Consider the following 23,656-nt stretch of genomic DNA (forward strand, 5'->3'; position numbering starts at 1 on the left):
GTCACAGAATATTCCTACTGGTGAGATTTTACTATTTAAAGACTCTATTATGTGGACAGTGAAATTGTATATTGCTGTCTCAGTGAAATAGCATTTCTGAAATCCGAACCGTGATTTACTAAGTATACCATTACTGTTGAGATGGCTAACCACTCTTGAGTACATTACTTTCTCAAAAAATTTTGAAAATGCTGTAAGCAAGGATACTGGGCAGTAATTATTGACATCTGTGGTTTCCCCCTTTTTGTAGAGAGGCCTGACAATGGCATATTTTAACCTGTCTGGAAAGAATACCCTGAGTCAGTAATGCCTTGCATATGTGACTCAAAACATCAGCTGTAATTGCTCCACATTGTTTTAATAACTTGTTAGAGATGTCATCTACCCTAACAGAACATTCATTTTTCAAAGATTTAATAATTTTCCTTATTTCACAAGAGGTTGTGAGAGGAAACTTAATCTGACACTAAAATTTTTTTAAACTGACTCTTCTATGTATTGCCTGGCTTTTTCTTTTGAACTATTCTCACCAATTTTTTCTCCTACACTTAAGAAGTGATTGTTAAATACATTGGCTACCTCTGTACTGTTGGTTAAGATGATCTCATTCTCTTTAACAGTAATACTACCTACCCTAGTGGTTACTTTTGCTGTCTCCCTTCTAACAACATTCCATATTGATTTGATTTTATTGCTGGAGTTGTTAATTTCTTCTCTAACATACATATTTCTTGATTTCCTTACAACTTTTCTCAGTATGTTACAATAATTTTTATAGTGTGAAACTACTTCTGGATCTTTACTAGTTCTTGCTGTTTCATACAGTTTCCTTTTTCTTTCTGAAGATGCTTTAGTACCTGTAGTAATCAAAGGTTTCTTTGAAAAGTTTGTGGTGTTACATTTAGTAATTTTCTTTGGAAAACAATGTTCAAAAAGGGATATTAATTTATCAAGAAATATGCTGCATTTATCATTAGTATTTGGCTCATTATACACATCTTCCCAGTTTACATTTCCTAAACTTTCTCTGAAGTGATCTATAGATACCGGGTTGTGCACTCTTGCACTTACACTGGACTCGCATTCGGGAGAACAACAGTTCAATCCCGCGTCCGGCCATCCTGATTTAGGTTTTCCGTGATTTCCCTAAAATCGCTCCAGGCAAATGCCGGGATGGTTCCTTTGAAAAAGGGCACGGCCGACTTCCTTCCCCGTCCTTCCCTAATCCGATGAGACCGATGACCTCGCTGTCTGGTCTCCTTCCCCAAACCAAACCAAAAACTCTGGCACTTTTACGTAATGGTTTCTGAAGTGTATACCCTATTAGGTTTTGTAAGTTAATCAGTTGTGCATCGTGGTCACATAATCCATTTACCACAGGGAAAGCATATGTTTGCTCTACATCCTCTGGGTTTGGGGCAGGGGGTTAGTGAAGATTGGGGCTAGGGGATTACAGGAACAAAGGGTTTGTTGAAATGATAACTCCCATCTACTAAGTTTGGAAAAGCTGTTGTTGAAGGGAAAGATCTAGATATGACTGGTTGTGAAGCAACCATTGAAATTGAACATGTGCTCAGCAGGGTATTAGAGCACTGAGTGGTCACCTCTGCTGTTGGCTACAATTTGGTGGTGGCAGTTCATTGAGTTGTCAAGTACACTTAAAATGCAGTGCAGAAATAGCAGCAGATTTGATATATGACAAGTTTGCTTTCACAGGTCGCCCTGCCTCTGATGAGACACGACAACTTTGCGATGGCGCTAAATAGGGTGTGCTGCGTTGTACAGGTCTTGCACCTGGATCTTCCACAGGAATATGAGTATGTGGTCCATGTGGCAAGGTATTGGTAGTGGATGTGGCCAAGGGGTGGACCAGGATATTGTGTAGATTAGATTCACAGTGTAATACCACTTTCAGTACAGTGTGAAGCCCTGGGCTCCAAATATCATTGTGCCCGGAGCTGAGAAACATTCCATCCCCCATCCACCCAACAAGAGTTCATCTATCTATCATCTTACTTGGAAATGAGAAACGACCTATCCACAACCATTTCCACTCCTAGATAGTATCTGAAAGCTAGTGAAGTTTTCAGTCCTGTTTAAGTGTCTGACAACAAATCAACACCTCTACTAGTCAGTCAGTTGTTACCTTTACTCCTAAATTATTTACATTCTGCCAGAACTTTTCATGCTATGTTTCCCCATTAAGAATGTTATACTAAGTTGTCTTTGCTAAGAAATCTTCAACTTAACTGTGTAACTGTTCTGATGTTTTGTAAGTATATATTGTTACAACATCAAATTATTTTCAAAAGTTAAGAAACATGGTACTAATCATGACTAGACAGTTTATTTCTGGATCTCATGAATAGACAGAACAAGATGGACATCACATGATTAATGCTTACAGTTGTCATTATTTATGTACAGAGTTGTTTTGTCTCATACTCTATTTGCAGATTATACTAGTGTGATAAAATGTGTGCAAAAGCAACTGTTGCTAACATATACAGATCAATTATTTAACAGTGAAATTCACCAACAGCTATGCAATTGAGATGTTATTTTATTTCATTTTAACTACCAGGTTTGGCATTCCATTGAGCCATCTTCTGTGCCCTGCATAGTAATACTGTTGTGTAAAACGTTTAAAACTGTAAGATGACAGTAGCATCATTAAGATAAATCTCTGTGTACATCCAGAATCTTAATGCTGCTACTTTCATCTTGTAGTTTTAAGTGCTTTTATTGTTACCTGTCACTTTCCATAAAGCTCACTGTAGTACACTTTGATATACAGTAGAAGTATACTCTTTTTTCTTATGCAGGGGCACGAAGATTGCATAATGGAATACCAAAACTGGTAGTTATTGCACAGCTGTTGGCAAATTTCACTGTTAAATACTTGACCAGCCACTGTCCCATGCCCACAATGGATGAACAGAGACTGACAGTACTGATCATTAAGGAAGCAATACATATCAGTACAGCCAATAATCTGATCAACAAGCATACAGGATTTCAACTGAGCACAGCCTGAAACCCTGCATTGGCTGCTGTTAAATCATGATGTGAACATCAAGATTCTTCGCTACCAGGCCCGTCATAACACTGGCCTAGTATGGCCATTGGTGTGTAACGTCTGGCCGCACTTGACAAACGCAGCATATAGTGCACGCACGGGAGAGCCGCTCTGTGATTTTCGGCAGTGGGAGTTTGAATATGGCAAATCACTGCGCATACGCGATTTCCGCAGATGCGCATTCTTCGTTCTCGTGTTCTAAAAACGGGGTGTCAGTGCACGGATACCGCCAGTCGTACCTAGCCATGAGCGAGGGTGAACCACCTGAAGATGTCGGACAGTTGCTCCGAGGAAATATTGTGGAATATGCACAATGTGATCGGGCGGCAAACCCGTGAAGACTATTTACAATACTTATCAAGTCCTAAAGTATGTCCACTCTGTGGTTCAGTGCAAACAGATTGATGTTAAATGTAAATAAAACAAGCTAGTAGAGACTACACAATGCTCCTCAGAGCAGTGCAAGCTATTTTTAAGTAAAAGACCCAACAAAAGACCAGTTAACACAGTATCAGAGTTCTGCCTGTTAGTAACAGCGTTCCAAAAGTAAACATCCATAAACTGGCACATATATTCATTGTATCAACACTTTACTTGTTGAATCAGAACTAGCTCAGTCTGGCTCTGGGCTGACCTATATGTGGAATTTTTCAGAGGGCATTCTTGGTGACATGTGACCTCTGCATAGTGGCACTATTACAGTTGACAGTAATGTTGCATATATTACTTGTTCTCCATATTAACATCAGGTGGTGCCATTGCAGTCCCTCCCATGCCAATGGAGATGGTTTGGAGGGAAGAAACAGGCCATGAGTGGTGCGATGGAGCCACTTCCAGGAAGGGCATCAGATAGATGCCATGGACATCATGGCAGGGAACAGGGCAGGATGTGGCTCAAAGGGAATGGCATAAGTCACCACGAAACCAGACAGTCTGTAGTAGAGGGTGATGGATCTGGAAACTGCTGACAAAATTGGTGGAGACAAAGTTGATTCTGATGGTGCCACAGAAATCTGTGGGTGTAGGCCATGGTATACATCACATGCCCAAGTTGGGTGAAGATCATCACACAGATCTAGGTTGGGTTTTGTCTGAACTCATAGGCCCAAACTAGGGTGTCCGCCCAGAAGGGAGAGGCTGCAGCAATGAACTGTACTGGTGGTGGACGCAGAAATCCATGAAGGTTCAATGAGGCCAGTCTTGAAGGTGTTCGTTCAGATTATGGCCTTTGGTTGGGGTGGTCCTGTAAAATGATAGAAAATTTCCTTGTGGAGCTGAGTCTTGAAGGTGCAGATAAAGTTTTCTGCATGTGTATTAGGATGAGTGAAAAGGCATCCTTTGAAGGTGGTGAATCCTGTTATGTGTGCAAAACTGTTCTAAGTCATGGGATGTAAGTACCATCTTACTTGAGATCAACATACACAAGATACCTTTAAGGAAAAAGTTTTCTTCCAAGACCATTTGAGTAGCAGCAGAAATGACCTGGGATTTGTGGAACACAAAATGGAAATAAGAAAAAGAATCAGTCACAGCCAACCACAAAAGCTCAAAGTCAGGTGAGTGAAATCTAGGTGAACATACTTCCAAAGCTCTACAGAGACCAGAGAGAGAATCACTGGGCAGTGTATCTTGAATGGCCTGACAGGTGAAACATTGTTAGAGAAGGTTCACAATGTCAGAGCCAGTATTGGGCCAGAACACATATTGTTACACAAAGCATTTCATCTGACACGTACATATGGGCAATGTGCAGGAGGCTCAGCAGTTGAGCTCAGAGAAAGGGAGAAATCAGGATGCAGCAGTAGTCCTCATCTGAGACCCACAACAGAACCTCTTGGTTTAGGTGCAGTGGATTTCACTGTGGTAAATTTTGTGAACTTCATCCAAGGTAGGTAGAGAGTAAGTTTCCACAATAGATGTGTTAATTTTCACCTTAAAGTTATTGCAAAGTCTCAGAATATCTCTGCAGTAGCATACTGTTACCATTGACTATGGGGAACAGGTGCTAACACATTTTCATGAGTGAGTCTGTCCAATTCTGTTTTGAGGGCATCCTTTAGAGCTGGAGGCCTGATGAGTTTTGAAGAAGCACAGGACAGCTGTCACCTTAAGTGTATCACTAGCTTTGAAATCAATCTCCTTCCCCAATATAGTTGAGAAGATTTGAGCATACCTATCAGAGAGCTTTTAGGGTGGCACAAGGTCATTTGGATTGCATGGTGTGTACTATTTCACAAACCGTCAATCCAAATACATTGAAAAACTCTACCCCAAAAACATTTTTCTCCCTGTGGTCAGCTACCACAAGTAAATTTACTGCATGAGTATCTTGTTTCTAAATGAGTAAAATGGAAAGTTTCCCTAGTAGAGTCACATTATGGCATCTACAGGCCCAAAGGTTTGTCTCGTCTGCTTATAAGGCCAGTGACCCTAAAATTAAGTGGGTAGATTTAGCAAGGACACAGAAGCACCAGTGTCAAGGAATAACTTCACTGAGTGTTGCCTACAAATGCATGAAAGATCATTTGTTGGGCTGCGGTCTAAAACATTTGTACTTTAGTAAATTTATCATTCATTGGTTTCATTTGCACAGATTGTGGAATATTTGCTGCAGCAGTGCTAAAACGTACCTCTTGCAAGTGTTCCATTTTTTTCCACACCTGTGGCGTGCTGCATGCCAACGGGGTCATGTGTTCTGAAGAAAGCTGGACAGTGGCACTGCTGCTGACATAGCTGTTGTTGCAGTTGTTTAGGAGGTTATCTAGACCATGGAAAAAGCTGGAGCCTCACCAGAGTGGTATGATGTCCTGCACAACCAGTGCCAGTGAACTGTCACAATGCTTTCTTCCTATGTAAACAAATTCTGAGCTGCACAGGCAGTTTAATGAGTTTGAGTTATTTAGGTTACTTCCATCAGAGAAAGATCTGATTTTATCTGTGTGTGTTTCTCACTTCCAACTCAAGGGTAAGGTGCACTTTGACATCCCTGATTAGAGTGTCAGTCTACTTTTGATTGCCCAAACATTCAAAATTGCAATTTCTACTTAATTCATATATGATGGTGCTCCATTCTGCATAAAAGTAACTGGGGGTTGGGGGGATTTTTCCAGTGCCAAAATTCCAGCCTTGTTGCAGTAACAAGTTTTTTTGTTTTGAAAAATTTTCTAGTAATAAAGAAAACATTATAGGCTACTCAAGTTCTACTTAATTCATTAGTGCTTTAGTTTCTGTATTAAATGACAGTTCAGTACTTCCTGAAAAGAACATGGCCTATTGTCTTTCTGTGTCATAAATTTAGCAAGCCATAAAATTTAAGTTGTTGGCAGTAAGCATCCCATTCTTCTCTTTGTTTGTTAAATGGTGGAGAAGCCATGATCAGGGTGATATATACATGTTCCTGTTACATTTGCTAACACTTGCACTGCCTGTAATGTTGGCACCATTAGCTCTTTAGAACCCCAGATGATTTGGATTAGTGGTTGGCGTAGTTCTTCCAAATCCACATTTTCACTTAACCACAAGGATGTTCAAAGTCTAATTTGTATGCATCACAGGTACTGGGTTGTTGTCACTACAAATCTACACTCAAAACCAATGCTCCTTGAAATGCTGTAAGCTATCTATAAGTAAACAATCCAACCTAAATCTAGTTCATGTAAGATCAGAGTTCCACTTGTTAGTAAGAGTCCCAAAAGTAAATAATTGTAAATTGGCATGCATGTCCACTGTATTAAAACATTACTTGTTGAATCACAACTAGCTTAGATCAGCCCCAATCCAGCTTATATGCGGGATTCATTCCACCATAACAGTTGACAGTAATATTGCTGGAGCTACTCAGTTTCCATAGTGATGTTAGGTGGCACCATTGCCCTGTGCAAGTTGAAATGGCACAGTATGGCAAACCCAGTTCCTGGAGACCAGTCTTTTGTCTCATGATGATACTCAATTAGCGGAGATGCTGAGTTGCGATAGGCACAATAAAAAGATTCACACAATTAAAGCTTTCGGCCATTAAGGCCTTTGTCAGCAGTAGACACACATTCACACACACGCGCACACACACACTCACATAAACGGCACTTGCACACACATCTGCACTCTCAGAGAGCTGAGACCACACTGTGAATAGCAGCACCAGTGAATGATGGGAGTGGCGACTGGGTGGGGGTAAGGAGGACGCTGGGGCAGGGAGGGGGAGGGATAGTATGGTGGGAGTGGTGGACAGTGAAGTGTTGCAGTTTAGATGGAGGGCAGGAGAGAAGGTGCGGAGGGGGAGGGGGTAAGTAGTGGAAAGGAGAGAAATAAAAGAAATAAAAAGACTGGGTGTGGCGGTGAAATGATGGATGTCCAGTGCCAAAATTCCAGCCTTGTTGCAGTAACAAGTTTCTTTGTTGAAAAATTGCAACACTGCAACAACAGCTATGTCAGCAGCAGTGCCATTGTCCAGCTTTCTTCAGAACACATGACCCCGTTCGCATGCAACACGCCACAGGTGTGGAAAAAAATGGAACACTTGCTGGAATGGGAACAGGGAGGGGGCTGGATGGGTGAGGACAGTGACTAATGAAGGTTGAGGCCAGGAGGGTTACAGGAATGTAGGATGTATTGCAGGGAGAGTTCCCACCTGTGCAATTCAGAAAAGCTGGTGTTGGTGGGAAGGATCCATATGGCACAGGCTATGAAGCAGTCATTAAGATGTGGATATCATGTTTGGCAGCGTGTTCAGCAACAGGGTGTCCACTTGTTTCTTGGCCATAGTTTGTCAGTGGCTGTTCATGCGGACAGACAGCTTGTTGGTTGTCATGCCTACATATAATGCAGCACAGAGGTTGCAGGTTAGCTTGTAAATCACATAACTGGTTTCACAGGTAGCCCTGCCTTTGATGGGGTAGGTGATGTTAGTGACTGGACTGGAGTATGTGGTGGTAGGAGGATGCATGGGACAGGTCTTGCATCTAGGTCTATTACAGGGGTATGAGCCATGAGGTAAGGGATTGGGAGCAGGGGTTGTGTAAGGATGGACAAGTATATTGCGTAGGTTCGGTGGATGGCGGAATACCACGGTAGGAGGTCTTGCTGGTGGTTAGTAGGTTTGATATGGACGGAGGTACTGATGTAGCCATCTCTGAGGTGAAGGTCAACATCTAGGAATGTGGCTTGTTGGGTTGAGTAGGACCAGGTGAAGCAAATGGGGGAGAAGTTGTTGAGATTCTGGAGGAATGTGAATAAGGTGTCCTCAACTTCAATCCAGATAGCAAAGATGTCATCAATGAATCTGAACCAGGTGAGGGATTTAGGATTCTGGGTTTTTAGGAAGGATTCCTCTAGATGTCCCATAAATAGTTTAGCATAGGATGGTGCCATGCAGGTTCCCATAGCCATACCATGGATTTGTTTGTAGGTAATGCCTTCAAAGAAGAAGTAATTGTTGGTGAGGATATAGTTGGTCATGGAGACTAGGAAGGAGATTGTTGGTTTGGAAACAATAGGGCATCTGGAAAGGTAGTGTTCGACAGCAGTAATGCCATGGGCATTAGGAATGTTTGTGAACAGGGGGGTGGCATCAATAGTGACGAGCAGGGCACCATGTGGTAAAGGGACCAGAACTGTGGAGGGTTGGTCGAGGAAAAGGTTGGTATCTTTTATATAGGAGGATAGGTTCCCGGTAATAGGTTGAAGGTGTTGGTCTATGAGAGCAGAGATTCTCTCAGTGGGGGAACAGTAACCGGCCACAATGGGGCGTCCTGGGTGGTTGCGTTTATGGACTTTAGGATGCATGTAGAAGGTGGGAGTGTGGGAAGTGGTAGGGGTAAGTAGAGAGATGGACTCTGGGGAGAGGTTCTGGGATGGGCCTGTGGATTTGAGTAGTGACTGGAGATCCTGCTGGATTACTGGAATGGGATCACTGTGGCATCATTTGTAGGTGGAAGTATCTGACAGCTGACGGAGTCCTTCTGCCACGTAATCCTTGCAGTTCAAAACAGTGGTGGTGGAGCCTTTGTCAGCAGGTTGGATTATAAGGTTGGGATCAGTTTTTAGATGGTGGACTGCGGTTCTTTCTGCGGATGTAAGGTTAGTTTGCATGTTGATGGATTTGGGAATGCTGTTGAGGCAAGGTTCAAGGTTAAGAAAGTCTGGAAAGTTAACAGGGGGTGGTTTGGAGGCAGTGGGGGTGGTTCGTGGTTGGGTAGACGAGTGAACTGAGTTATGCAAGGTTCAATATTGGTCTTTGTTTGAGTCTGATTGGTCAGGTTGGTAGCGAAAAAGTGTTTCCACTGTAGGGACCGGGAGAAGGAGAGAAGGTCTTTAACTAGTCCAACATGGTTGAATTTTGGAGTGGGGAAAAAGGTGAGGTCTTTGGAAAGGACTGATATTTCTGTGGGAAGGCTTCTGGAGGAAAGGTTCATAACTGTGTTGTGGGTCTGTTTAGGTTCTGGGTTCTGTGTGGTGGTGGGCAGAGTTTTTGGGGGGTGGGGTAAATGTAGTATGTCTGCAAGACAGGGTTTGTCAGCTATGAGGGGGCATGGGGGAGGTTTGGAGGTGGTTGTAGAAGTGGTGGACAATGGTACTCCGAGGCAGGAGTAGGAAGTGAGTAGGATGGAGAGCTTTTCGAGGTGGCATTGTGCATGTTACTCAAGTTCCTGCAGGGCAAGGGTTTCAATGTGTGTTATGGGTTCCAGGAATTTGGGATTGCATAGCAGGAGAATTTTGGGGATGGAGAGAAGGTACTGCAGGGAGTATTGGGCTTGGTTGATATGGTTTTGCAGGACTATGTTGGTGAGGGCTAAGGATTAGCGGAATCTGAACAGGTGGAGGTCACTGTGGAAGGAGGGGTGGCAACCAGAGACGGGTAATTTGATGGTAAGTCCATTAGCGAGGATTTCATGTGCCAAGCAACAACGCAGGAACAGTATGTGGGACTGGGATCTGGCTAGGAATAAGGAAACTTTTCCATATTGACGCAGATGGAAGGAGCATGGATCCATGGTGGTGCAAGAAACGCAAAAATTATTTCTCTTCTCTCTGCTACTTACCCCCCTCCCCCCTCCGCACATTTTCTCCTGCCCTCCAGCCTTCTCCTTACCCCCACCCAGTCGCCACTCCCATCATGCACTGGCGCTGCTGTTCGCAGTGTGGTCTCAGCTCTCAGAGACTCCAGATGTGTGTGCAAATTGCGTTTATGTGAGTGTGAGTGTGTGGATGTGTGTATGTGTGTCACCTGCTGACAAAGGCCTTAATGGCCGAAAGCTTTAATTGTGTGAATTTTTTATTGTGCCTATCGCGACTCAGCATCTCCGTTATATGGTGAGTAGCAATTTCCTTCTCTGGTATTGTTACATTCCATCATGGATTTTCCATTGTTTGATGATACTCAATTGTTTGATCTTGTGAAAGCATACCGATACTTGCTTTCATATTACTGACAGTCCTTTAATGATTAAGCTTTGTATAACCCTACTGTTTCTGGTCATACAACAGAGGTTGCCTCTGAGTGTGAGTGTCGCCCCTCTGCAATCTCCATCACATATTACACATATAATGCTCTATATAAGCTACAATTTACATTCACTCTGTCCTTTCTTTCTGGATACTGCAGTTTTCTCAAGCACTAGTTCAGTGTCTTGTAGTTGATTCAGAATTTCGAAAGTGGGCTGATAACATTACAAATATCCAGTTCACATTGTAGGTGCAGTCAGAGAATAGATAATTGATTTAGGATTGGAATAACTGTTGATATTTCATTTTTATCTCATTTCATAATTATTGTGCTGGTTGTGAATGAACTAACTGATATTTTGTGCCAAAATTATAAAAGTTATTGACATCCTTTGTAAATGTCACCCTTTCTTTCTTAATAATTGATGCTTTGTACCAGGTTCCTTAGAAGGAAATGCAATGGTAGAAACTATAATGGAACATATAGCAAATGATCTTAAAATGGATCCATTGGAAATCAGACTTGCAAACTTAAGAAAAGATGATGATACACTGGTTGGTATTATCAATGATTTGAAGTCGTCTGCACAATATGATGAAAGGAAAAAGGCAGCGGAAACCTTCAACAAGGTATGTTGATGACTGAGAGTCTAATACTAAAATCTGAAAATTAATTAAATTTCAAATGATCTTGTATTTCAAATAATATCAACTTCCAGTGATACCTAATATGAGATTTATTTGTTACAGGAAAATCGATGGCGAAAAAGGGGAATGGCAATGGTAATTATGAGATATCCTTTTATATATCTGGGTAATTATCATTCAGTTGTATCTATTTACGCTGATGATGGTACAGTTGCTGTGATTCATGGAGGAGTTGAGTGTGGGCAGGGAATCAACACAAAGGTATGAATACAAGTACTTATAACATTTTAGTCACATTGCTCCACATTCATAATGTCATCTATTAGGAAACAAGTACACACCCAATTATGCATTCTGTATGCTGTCTCCTTAGAGCTGTTAGGGCACATTTTTTTCTCTTATTTCAGCAGGTATTTGTAATTTCATTTCTTCAATGTGTAGCTGGAGCCAGCCCAAACAATTACTTCTCATCATGTCTTTCATGTGGTGCCCAGCGCCAACAGAAGACATTAGTTTCTTTCCAGTTACAAAGAAAATTATTTTTAAATTAGAAGTTTATGTCCCCATTCAATGGAGCATTTCCAACTTAGTCCAGTCCGATATTTGTTTTATCGATTTTTATTAATAGGGACAGTGAAACACGAATAATAAGCAGCAATTAAGAAGGGACTCAGTAGTACTGCATGCTGTGCTGTATCAATCAGTGTGAGCCAGGGCAGTGCTATTGCTGCTTGAGTACTGATTGTTCTTCGAGTCATCCTGTCATTGTTAGTGAATATCTATAAAATAAATATTATGCTAGACTAACCTGGATTGCTCTATTGAACTGGCATGTAAAATTCCACTTTAAAAATAATTTTGTCTGTAACAGAAAACTAATCAGTGTGTAGCATTGATAGGTCATATCGACCACGTAAAGCATGATCTTTGAACTCTAACTGCTCTGACGAGCCGCCATGTTAATGTTCCAGTCAGCCTTTGTACCTTGTACAGTGTACACGTGTATCTTTCTTTGTGCTGAAATATATGCATGTATAAACATTTATGCAAACAGTTTGTTGCGTATACAGTTATCCGTATTCCCGTTTCCCATATTGGTGGCCCCAAAGTTTCTATGTCTTCCACAACTTCTGTGCTGGCTGTGTGGAATCAACAGTTTTTATGTTTGATGCCATGGTTGCTCACCCAACGTTTTATACGAGGATTTGGAGGCTCAGCTACTACTACCAGGCCACTCCAATCCCCTGCCAATGGTTGTTTCGCCGGATAGTGATTCTGATCTCCAACGAAGTTACCCTCAAACTTTGCAGCTCTACAATGGCCGAGTGTTACATCATTACCTCAGGCAATGGACTCAGGTTTCATGTCGCTGGATTGTGCATGCCGACATGTGAAAGGTGAAGTGGACGATTTCCAGAATTGTGTAATGATCGATCACTCGTGTAGTGTTCAAAGGGACCCAAATTCGCACATGTGCTTCGATCCTCTACGTGCCGCAACATCGGATACAGTAATGCCGTGTACAACACTTCCATTTGTGCAAAACGCACACGCAGTTTTGCCCTCCTCACATTTTAATAATGGAAATTTTTATACATCAAGTTCGCCAGGCTCAACCACCAGATCTGTCACCCAGTTCCTCGACCAAGTGGGTTCGAGCACATCCGACGGCCCTTCACCATCCAGGGACATTGTACCACGACAATGTGACCACCAAGAGGTTTCACCAGTGATTTATGGTCCTACCATATGGGGTGCGTTTCTGCGATGTGCAGAGAAAACTCTCGCTGTTTCCACACCAAGTACCAAACCCCCCCCCCCCCCTCCCTCCCTCTACCCACCCACTCTCACTCATGGGGATCCCCGATTCCGACCAACAAATCGCTTGCTCCTTCCGCAGTACGGTGTGCGCCTGCTGCACTGGTCTTCCGCGTCATTTCCAAGGTGGAAAATTTAAGTACTGTGCCTTTAACCTCTGGTCCAGTTTACAGGCCTACCTCACATGCCGCTCATCCATTCATTCCCATGGTTCCGACCATGCCTGCCATGTTGTGCTTACGTGACTCATCAGGGACATTGCAACCGGCCATTGTTTGGGACATATGTCCACGCCAGTAGTGCAGGATTACAGGACAGCCCATCCTACCACTGGCCTGTAGGCCTTCCAAGATACGCCGAAGCCACCCTCGCCCCACCCCTGGCTGTCTGCCGAAGCTACCTCCTTTATATGACGACAACCCCGTTTCATGGTTCGCGCTTGTGGAGCACCTTTTCGAGTTACATCAGGTGACCGATGACAACTCTAAATTTCTATGTCTCGTCACGCACCTACATGACCACTCAGATTTAATTAGTGACCGCCTCCTTTCGCCAAAATACGAGTTTGCCAAGAATACAATATTGGACCGACTCACCTGCTCACCACAGGAATTAATAATCAAATCTTGTACGAGAAACACCTGGGGGACCACACTCCATCACAACTCTGGTGCCGCCTTTGGCTACTTGTGAGTAAACACACGATGCTGGACATTACCCTCTGGGTGGTATGGTCTGCCAAGTTACCTACCGACCTGCAGATACACCTACTACCACATTCTTTTGAGTCTATCAGCTCTTGCCTTGACATCGCAGATCAGCTGTATGCACTACTGCAACAAAAACAACCAGCACACCTCTCACCGCTCGTTGGCACTACACCGACTGTTTACCAGCCATCTGCGGGCAGAGGCAGGGCTCGTTCCGCCTCCATTCCATCTATACCACCGGGCAGTACTCCTTCGCTCTCTTCTCGTACCAAGCACTCAAGAATTGCACACACACCATACATCCTGGTTTACATTCTGGAACAGATCAACGAGGACAAACCTCCTCCGCTGTCACAATCATCGCCACTGCCACATCTGGCTCATCCGTACTGCTGATACCACAAGATTTGCGGAGATGAGGCCAAGAAGTGCAGATTACCTTGCCAGCACCCAAATGCCGACCGCAGGATCTAAAAGATGCCGAGTCCTGCGGGGAACTTCACAGGCATCTTCAAACATTGCACTCTGTCCACTCGTTCTCTTGGCCGAGCAGTCGTATATATGTGACCAACATTTGGTCACGGCTTGTTATCCTAGTCGACACAGGTGCCGACGTGTCCATCATACCTACATCGGTGGCTCCTCCTGTTTTTTCACTGACGTAGTCGCTTATACGCATTGTCAATGAATCAACATTACAAACTGTCGGCTCTGCTAAAGTTATGGTGCATCTATCTCCTTCTCTACATTTTCCGTGGAATTTTTACATTGCCAACATTGATGAAGCAATTCTCGGTATGGATTTCTTTTCCCATTACAAACCCTCCCCGAACATAGTTCAAGGTTCAGTGCTACACCACCCTTCTGACACTCAGATACTGTGCTCAGGCACTTATGCTCATCGTTCCGTTTACGTCGCTACATGTGATTGGGTTCACGAGTGCTCCACCCTCGCGGACAAAATTGTGACCTGCATCACTAATCTACTGTCAGAGTACAATGCAGCAGCACAACTCCATTGGCAAAACAACTAGTTGAAACAATGCATTGCTCACACTTCTGACGAGCTCACCGCAGCTCGTACCTCACTGCTGCAACTGCAATCCACAGTTCCTTCACCTGATTGACCTTCGTCAGCAGACACCAGCACGGACACTCATCAGGTTAGTTCAAAAACATTCATTGTCTGTGACGATTCGCATTCAGTGATCTCTGCACCCGCCACACGCACACTACATGCAGTGCCATGTGTTTCAAACAGTGCTTCTAATGACAGTCGTGCGCACAACGTGAACACACACACCGCGCAGACAGCCACCTGCATGTTGGTAAACATCCCCCCCTCTCTCGCGCGCCAGCAACATGATTTGGCGGCCATCGCCATTCTACGCATGACGCCAACGTCTCTCTTGCCCACGCCGGTTACTCAAGGCAAAGCTAACAACAGACAGTCGCTGTGCGCCCCGATCCACTCCATGCTGCACGCGCAGCCGATCTCTCCAAACAAGTGCCTACCATGCTCACGTAATAGGCATGTGACTTCCGTGCTGCCTTTTACCACTCATGCTAACAGCTACGCCTCATCGTACCCCACTCGTCCCAAAACTTCACGTCAGGACATTACTCAGCCTCGTGTGCAGTTCTCAGTCACTTCCATCACTGACTGAACGACTCACAAGATAATTACTACTGCTGACATACAAGATAATTACCACTACTGGCCCTCCTATTAGGCACAAAGTTAGACATTGGAACCCCATTAAGTTGCGCGTGGCCCAGCAGCAAATTAACGAATTTCTGGAGGCAGGCATTCTACAGCCATCGGACAGCAATTGGTCTTCACTGATTCACCTCATCACCAAACACGACGGTTCTTTTCAAATGTGTGGTGATTACAGATGCTTAAACACTTTTACCATTATGGACAATTACCCTGTGCCGAACATAAACGATTTCACCCATATGTTATCTGGTGTCATAATCTTCAGTGTGATTGATTGTAAACATGCCTATCACCAGATTCCCATAGCATCGGAAGACATTCCAAAGACTGCTATCATCATGCCGCTCAGTTTGTTCCAATACAACTTCATGCCATTAGGCTTAAAGAATGCGGCAAAAATGTGGCAACGTTTCATTGACTCAATCTTACAACAATTCGAGTTCTGCTTTGCATACATGGATGACATCCTCATTTTCAGCAAGTTGACTGAGGACCACATGGATCATTTATCCCAGGTCCTCCAGACCTTGAACTCCAACAGTGTCAAGGTCAACACAGATAAATTCCAATTGCGTCGGTCTTCTGTGACATTTTTGGGTTACACTGTCTCCGCAGACGGAATACAGCCTCCCAAATCCCGTGTGCAGGCTATCACATCATTGCCACTCCCAGCTATGTACAAAGAACTCCGACATTTCCTGGGTACCAAAAATTACTACCGCTGACATCTAACTTCTGCTGCTGCTGTGCAGGCCCTGCTGATGGACTCGCTGTCCGACAAACAGACTTTGGGCCTTAAGCCAGGCCGTTAGACTGAACCTATGCTAGAGGCCTTAAGGGCTCTAAAAGACAGCATTAGCTCACGCCGTTGTACTTACCCACCCCGATCCATCTGCCGAGTTGTTCATCACTACGGATGCCAGTGACATCGTGGTCAGGGCAGTATTAGAGCAACACAGAAAGGCAACACGGTTTCACCCCTTCATTTCTTCTCTAAAAAACTGTCTACAGCACAGAAGAAATATTCCGCTTATGATAGGGAACTTCTAGCGGTCTATGAAGCCGTCAAACACTTTTGCCCTGACATCGAGGGCCAATCTTTCTTCATCCTTACTGACCACAAACCAGTGGCGGATGCCTTCTGCAACCCTCCCGAGGACCCACTTCCATGGCATTTCTGCCACTTCGACCTGGACTCTCAATTTACTACCGATGTATGCTACATCAAAGGCACGGAAAACATCCCTGCTGATTTCATTTCGTGGCTCAATACTGTCTCATGCATCATCGATTTATCTGACCTCTTCGCTCTCCAGGCCTCTAATGAGGAATCTGAAGCTCTCCTCATGGATCCTCAGACATCGCTTGTTTTTACCAAAGCCAAGTTCCCCAGCATTTTGGATGAAGTGTGGTGCGATTCTTCTACCGGCACTCTATGGCTGTTGCTCCCTTCCACATTGTGCCGACAAACCTTCGACGCCTTGCATAACTTTGCCCAACGTGGCATCTGCACCACCACAGGCCTCATAACCGAGTTTTTGTTTGGAAAAATGTTAAGCAGGACTGTCAAACCTGGGCACGCAACTGCATTTCCTGCCAACGCAATTAAAATTGGATGCCACACCTCTCCCCCCCTTGGCAAGTTTGACATTCTGCAAGGACGTTTCTGTCATGTACATATCAACCTTATTGGCACTCTGCCACTGTCAGAGGGCCACAGATATATCCTCTCCACAATCGACCGCATGTCTCATTGGGAGAAAGCTGTTCCTGTACCCAACATCACAGCAGAAACCGAGGCCAAGGGATTCGTCTCATCATGGATCGCTAGGTTCTGTTGCCCATCCACCATCACCACCGACCAGGCTCTGTGGCATTGATAGTTGACATTGATGACATAAAGGATGATCTTTGAACTCTAACTGCTCTGATGAGCTGCCATGTTAATGTTCCAGTCAGCCTTTGTATCTTGTACAGTGTACACGTGTATCTTTCTTTGTGCTGAAATATATGTATGTATAAACATTTATAGGAACAGTTTTTTTGCGTATACAGTTATCTGTATTCCCGTTTCCCATAAGTGCTTTCTGTTGACATTGGGTGTTACTTGTAAAATGTGATGAGCATAATTTGTTTGGGATGACTCCACCTATTGATTTTGCAGATATCTGCTAAAACTCTAGAGAAAATCCTAATGACAATTTTTAGGAGAAATGCCCTGTATATAAACATAAAAACTGTAATATTTTGCTATTTGATGATAATTTTAATGTAACTTGTACAAAAACAAACACTAAGGTATCAGTGATATAAAAATCATTATTGGAATTATGAATGAGAAAGAATTGCCTCTTCCACAGTTGGTAATCTTAATTTTTTGATTCCAGTATCAAAATTTACTCATTCAATTTTTTATTAATGCATTGCATCAAACTTATGCCAAGCTTTTGGGAGGAAAATGCGTAGAAGTAATTGAGTGCTCATGCCATAAGCAGCTGGATGCCATTATTCAACTACTTATGGAATGAATATTTAGGTACTTTTATATGTATTTTGTCTCATATTGAACATGTGACCCAGTGTGTCATGTATTCACGTGAAAAGAGAATGTCATTATTCAAAATTCAGTAGTGAAAATAAAGATTACCATTAGTAGTAAAGGTGGTACTTCAAAATCAATAATCCCCATTGTTGTCTACTGCCTCAGGGAGAAAAGTGTTGCCCGTGGATAAAGGAGAAACTACACATAATTTCATGAGATAATTCATGGTTCTGTAAGAATTGTTGTAATTCATCATGAATCTTCTTCTTCTCCTTTTCCACAGAGTTTATTCCATCTAGTATGAGGACCATGTTTTTAACGATTTGGAAGGCTTGCCTTGTACCAATCCATGTCATTAATCTACTGTGTAGATTTTATCTGGGTTTGGCAAACCTTCATGATTCACAGGATAGTCCACAGAATGTTATACTATATGGGCTGGTCATCATTTGTAACAAATCCAATTGTGAAACTGTTTTAACATATGTATAATTTTCTTTTTCCTTTTATGAGAACACCATTCATTGCCAATTACCTGAACATTAGATGCAGCCCCATAATGTCATTTATTTTACTAGTTTCTCTAAAAAGTAAGGGACCTCAATGTTGAAATAGCAGTTACATTTCAGTATAAAATCTTCTTACCAGCCAACAATATATACAGAATCATTCAAAATGTGCCTGACATTAACTTTTGTTAACAGAAAGGAGGAAAGTGTTAGAAATTGACAGATAAAAGAGCAGTATCACACAGTATTCTGAATGAAGGGAAGAACAGGAGATCCATGAAATAAAATGTTACACAAGATCTCAGAACAGAAAAGTTAGAAGTTCTTATCAAATCAAAGTTAAGCAGACAAGAAGAAAACTTCATGCATAGTTGAGACACAAATTTGTAACAACAGATAAGAATGAATTCTCACAGCAAAGATTGCAGTGTTGAAATTGTATGGTTTCAATCACATAACTCACTATGTCAGTTTGGTTAAAGCACAGCACAATAGGTATTTTTTGTGCTGCTACTTTCATCTTTGTGTTGTGCATCAATCAACTGCAAATGAGTTTTCAACTTCAGTTATTTTTGTTAGTTATTTCAGTCATGAAATTTCCTTTAAGATTATTTTAGCTAAGTTAATTTTCCTGTAACTCTTGGTTTGAGTCATGATTGATTTATTTCTAATTTAATCAAAAGAATGAAGGAAGTCATTCTTAGTCGTTAAAGTAGCTTACATCAGCTTGAAAGATTTTCCTGCAGAAAAATTACAAAGTGTATTTGAAAATGTTCAGTCATAGATTCTGCCCCTTCTTCAATCTTCCCTAACTTATCACTCTTTCATCCCTGGGATAAGAGCTGATAGTTTGAAAAGCTATAGTAGAGTTGCCAAAAGAAAATCCCTGACAGTTGTAGTGGGTTTGGCAGGGCTGCTATGTGTGTCTACCCCAAACACACATGTAACACAATTTTGTGTATGTTTCTGTGGCAACAGCCCAGAGTTGTTGCAGCTGTATAGACAGTTATTGTTTTCACCTGAAGCCATTTGCACTTCTTAGTTGAAATCCTGGCAACAGCACTACCAGAGACATTATTTCACCAACTCTGCTATGGAGAGAGCTTTTTTCTTTCTACTTTTAAGTATGGCTGTTGGAGGTACTTGGAATTTCATCTTCTGAAAATAAATTTGCTCAACAATTCTGTCCCCTTGTAATTTGTTGAATCAAATATCGTACTAGACTAATTTTAGGTCAGTCAATCAGTTGAGTACATAAAATCATATTTAAAAAAATTGCGTTTAGCAAGAAACAATCTAATGTTTTCCATTGATGTTGGATGTCACATTAATTCGTTGGTGCTGACTATGTTTATACAACATGAAAACAGACTGAACAATATCCAAACAAAATCACCTCATCCATGCCAACCAGCATGGTGTCTCAAAACATCAGCCATGTGAAACCTAACTCAAACTTTTCTCACATGACATCTTGAATACCATGGATTTATGCAGTCAGGTAGATGCTGTGTTTCGTACCTTTAAACAAAATTTGACTCAGTACCACACATGCATTTATTATAATAAGTATGATAATAGGGATTGGTGACTGAATTGAGGATTTATGTAGGAAGGATGCAACATATTATCTTCAGGTGTGCCCCAGGGAAATATGTTGGGACCATTGTTATTCTTGTCATTAATGAGATAATGTTAATAGTAACCTCAGAGTTCTCACAAATTATGCAGTTATCAATAATGAAGTACTGTCTGAAAAAAGCTGCACAAATATTCTTTCTTGATAAGATTTGAAACTGGTATAAAGATTGGCAACTTACTTCAAGTGTACAGAAATGTAAAATTGTGCACTTTACAAAACAAAAACATAGCATCCTATGACTGTAATATCAACAAGTCATAGTTGGAATCAGTCAACTCATACAAATACCAGGGTGTAACTATTTTTAGGGATATTAAATGGAATGATCTCATAGTCTCAGCCATAGGTAAAACAGGTGGCAGGCAGTGGTTCATTGGTAGAATACTAGGGAAATCCAGTCAGTCTGTACAGGGATTGCATACAAAAGACTCATGTGACCCATCCTGAAATATGTCCCAGGTGTGTGGTACCCATACCAAATGGGACTAACAGGGGATATTGAACGTGTACAGAGAGGGGCAGCATGAATGTCCGAGGTCTGTTCGACCAGTGGGAGTTTCTCACGGAAAGTACTGAACTGGCAGACACTTGAAGATACATGCAAACTATCCCAAGAAGACCTACTTAGAAATTTTCTAGAACCAAATTTGAGTGATGAATGTAGGAATATATTACAACCTTGCCTGTATCACTCCTACAGGGATCACAAAGACAAGATTAGACTAATTTCAGCATGTACAGACGTGTTTAAGCAATCACTCTTCCCTCATTCCAGTCATGTATGCATTGGGAAAAGCCATAATGAATGGTACAGTGATTTGCAAAATATACACCGGGTGTCCCAGGAGGAATGGGCAATATTCAGTATGACAGAAACAGCTATATGAAACAAAAAATGTCATCTGGACGTAGGCCTTATTCCAAAAGGCTTCTGAGCTAGAATACAGTTTGCAATTTTTTTAATGCATTATTCAGTACTTTGTCAGTTTTACACATGAGCAATAGTTAGTAAACATTACAACAAAATATCTATTGAAAATTACATATTTTTAGCAGATTCATCTCTAAGCGTTACCATAGACATCACATTACAGCTATTGTACAGTTCACAATAAGTATTCGAATATCCCACTCTCAACTTCAGTACATTTGTGCTGTCTTGGGAAATCATGTTGTGTTGCTTGGCTGAGTGCTTCTGCATGTTCCCTAAATAGGGCAGCAGCATCTATAACGCGACCAAGCAGTTCATCTGATGTATTCACCTTTTGTTTGTACACCTCAAACTTCTTCAAACCTCATAAACAAAAATCAAATGGCATAAGGTCTAACAATCTTGTTAATTATACTACCATGACCAATGCAGAGATTAGGATAAGTGTTGTTGAGATGTTCTCTCATACATCTGATAAAATGTGAAGGAACTGTGTCATACTAGAAGTACATTGCAGTCCATGTGCCCAAAGAAATGTTCCCAGGGTACAGATGAATGTCCCAAAAAAAAAAAAAAAAAAAAAATGCACATGATTCTGTCCCAACCTTTGCTCTTCTAAATGGCTTGGTCATATCAGCATGTTACTGATCATGCCACACCAAAGGTTGATCAAAAAATGAAAATAGAAGTTGGTGTCCACTGTAGAATGTGGATTCTCCTGTAATCATTGGTGATTATTACATGTGGCATTGAACATGTTTTCATAAGTGAATAGTATTAATGGGAACAAATGACGATTACCATTTGACCAGTGATAAAATTCAAGTCACATGGCATTGTTGTCAATATGAAGATTATGGACATGCTGTATGTGAAGTGGGCACAAGTTTTCCACTTGTAATGTTTGCCATACACTTGTTTGTGGGACACTAATAGATGCAGAAAGTCGCCGTGTGCTGGTAGCAGCAATACACTGCACCACTTAAACTTGCTGTTCCTGCACAGGTTGTTGAACTACACTTGGAAGAATATCTGTTTCATGCAACTTGCTGAAAACTCTGGTAAGCACTCTACAGTCAGGAATTCAACATGTCAGAAAGCACTGGTGGTATTCTTTGAGAGCAGCAGGAACACTACCATTGCAGAAGGGATAAACATAAACCATATCTCCATATTCTTCATTAGTGTAGATGTGTGACATTTTAGCCAGCATGTGAACAAACACAGTTAACTGATGTCTCGCTGATACACTCTCAATCTCTTGCACTACTTCACTCAAAACACACCATGAACAACTGTGCATACAACAGCATAGTTTAATCACAGGAATACATCCCAAGGAAAGAGGTTGAAAGCAGTAATATAGGTCAGGCTACAATTCTAGTAAAATATCAAAGAGGTTTGGTGAGTAAGACATATAAGGGCTTGCCACTAGCCCAGATACAAATGTACATTAAATGTAGTCTGTTTTGGAAACCATTTGGAATAGGGCATATGCCCAAAAGAAGTTTTTTGTTTTTAATGAGAATTCCTGTCATATCCCTTAATATTGACAAATATTCCTGAGACATCATGTACATAGATGCAGATGTATTTATATAAATGTTCAATTACATTGCAAGTTTAAAGATTATGAATCATATGTTGTGAGCACACTGAAGTTTTTCTGAACTGTCTGATCTTCCTCCCCCCCTGACCAATCCCCCTCCCCTTGCCCCCCCCCCCCCCTGTATGCACACACACATACCTACACCTACATGTCATACCTTTTTACCACTATTTTGCCTTCTCTCTCCAAGGCCAACAGTGCTTATCCTTACTTTTCAAAGGTTTGGATTCTATTAACTTTCTCATGTTGCTTCTGCACCAATCCAATATGTTTCACTTTTATCTAGGGTCACAGCTTCATAGCCTGTAGTTTTAGTGTGTCAAGGATTAAATTGGGGGAAAAAAGCTTTTTTTGAGATCATCTGTGTCAACATAGGCATACTAATCTTCTGAAGTGAAACGTAGTAGTGAAGTAGTATGAATATATATATCTCTCTCTCCCTCTCTCTGTGTGTGTGTGTGTGTGTGTTCACATTTGTGAAGTGAGACAGTAGGATAATAATATCCTAGAAGTGTTAATGGATTTAATACAATAATGGATGATCCTGGATTGAATACAAATGGTGTTCTGAGAGAAAAATAACCTCTCATTGTATGATGCATTGTAAGAACCTATTAATAATGATACCTTGTCCATTTTAAACTTGTATCATACCTCTTCTAGTGACCATAGTTTAGATTGAATTTTAAACTTTAACCTTACTGGCTTTTGCTGGCAATGCTGGCCTAATAAGTACTAGCAACCATTTTTTCCTGTGCATTACTAATTTCCTTTATACTAAAGAAAATTGTTGTTTGGTGAACAAAACAGCCTAGAACATGATTTTTATTTAACTGTAGCTACAGGTAAACTAAAACGTTTTCTCTATACTGTTTTCCAGCAATATAGGGTGTCACACTAAGTAAGTCATGAGTAGCTGTTGTTTGGGGTGAATCTGTTTACCCAATGCAAAAATGATTCTGAAAATATATCACCCACTGATTATATAGCTAAATTATATTTTCA

General features: G+C 41.7%; 1 protein-coding gene across 3 annotated transcripts in view; it reads left to right on the top strand.

Annotated features, from left to right (window-relative positions):
* Window positions 1-23,656, top strand: part of LOC126236198 (uncharacterized) — a 316,623-nt gene that overhangs the window by 219,011 nt on the left and 73,956 nt on the right. For all 3 annotated transcript variants that reach the window (XM_049945307.1, XM_049945309.1, XM_049945308.1), the window contains exons 19-20: window positions 10,959-11,149; window positions 11,270-11,428. In XM_049945307.1, coding sequence (XP_049801264.1) covers window positions 10,959-11,149; window positions 11,270-11,428 — 350 coding nt within the window. The remainder of the gene's footprint in view (window positions 1-10,958; window positions 11,150-11,269; window positions 11,429-23,656) is intronic.

This window comes from Schistocerca nitens, chromosome 2 (genome assembly GCF_023898315.1).
Source record: "Schistocerca nitens isolate TAMUIC-IGC-003100 chromosome 2, iqSchNite1.1, whole genome shotgun sequence".
NCBI lineage: Eukaryota > Metazoa > Arthropoda > Insecta > Orthoptera > Acrididae > Schistocerca > Schistocerca nitens.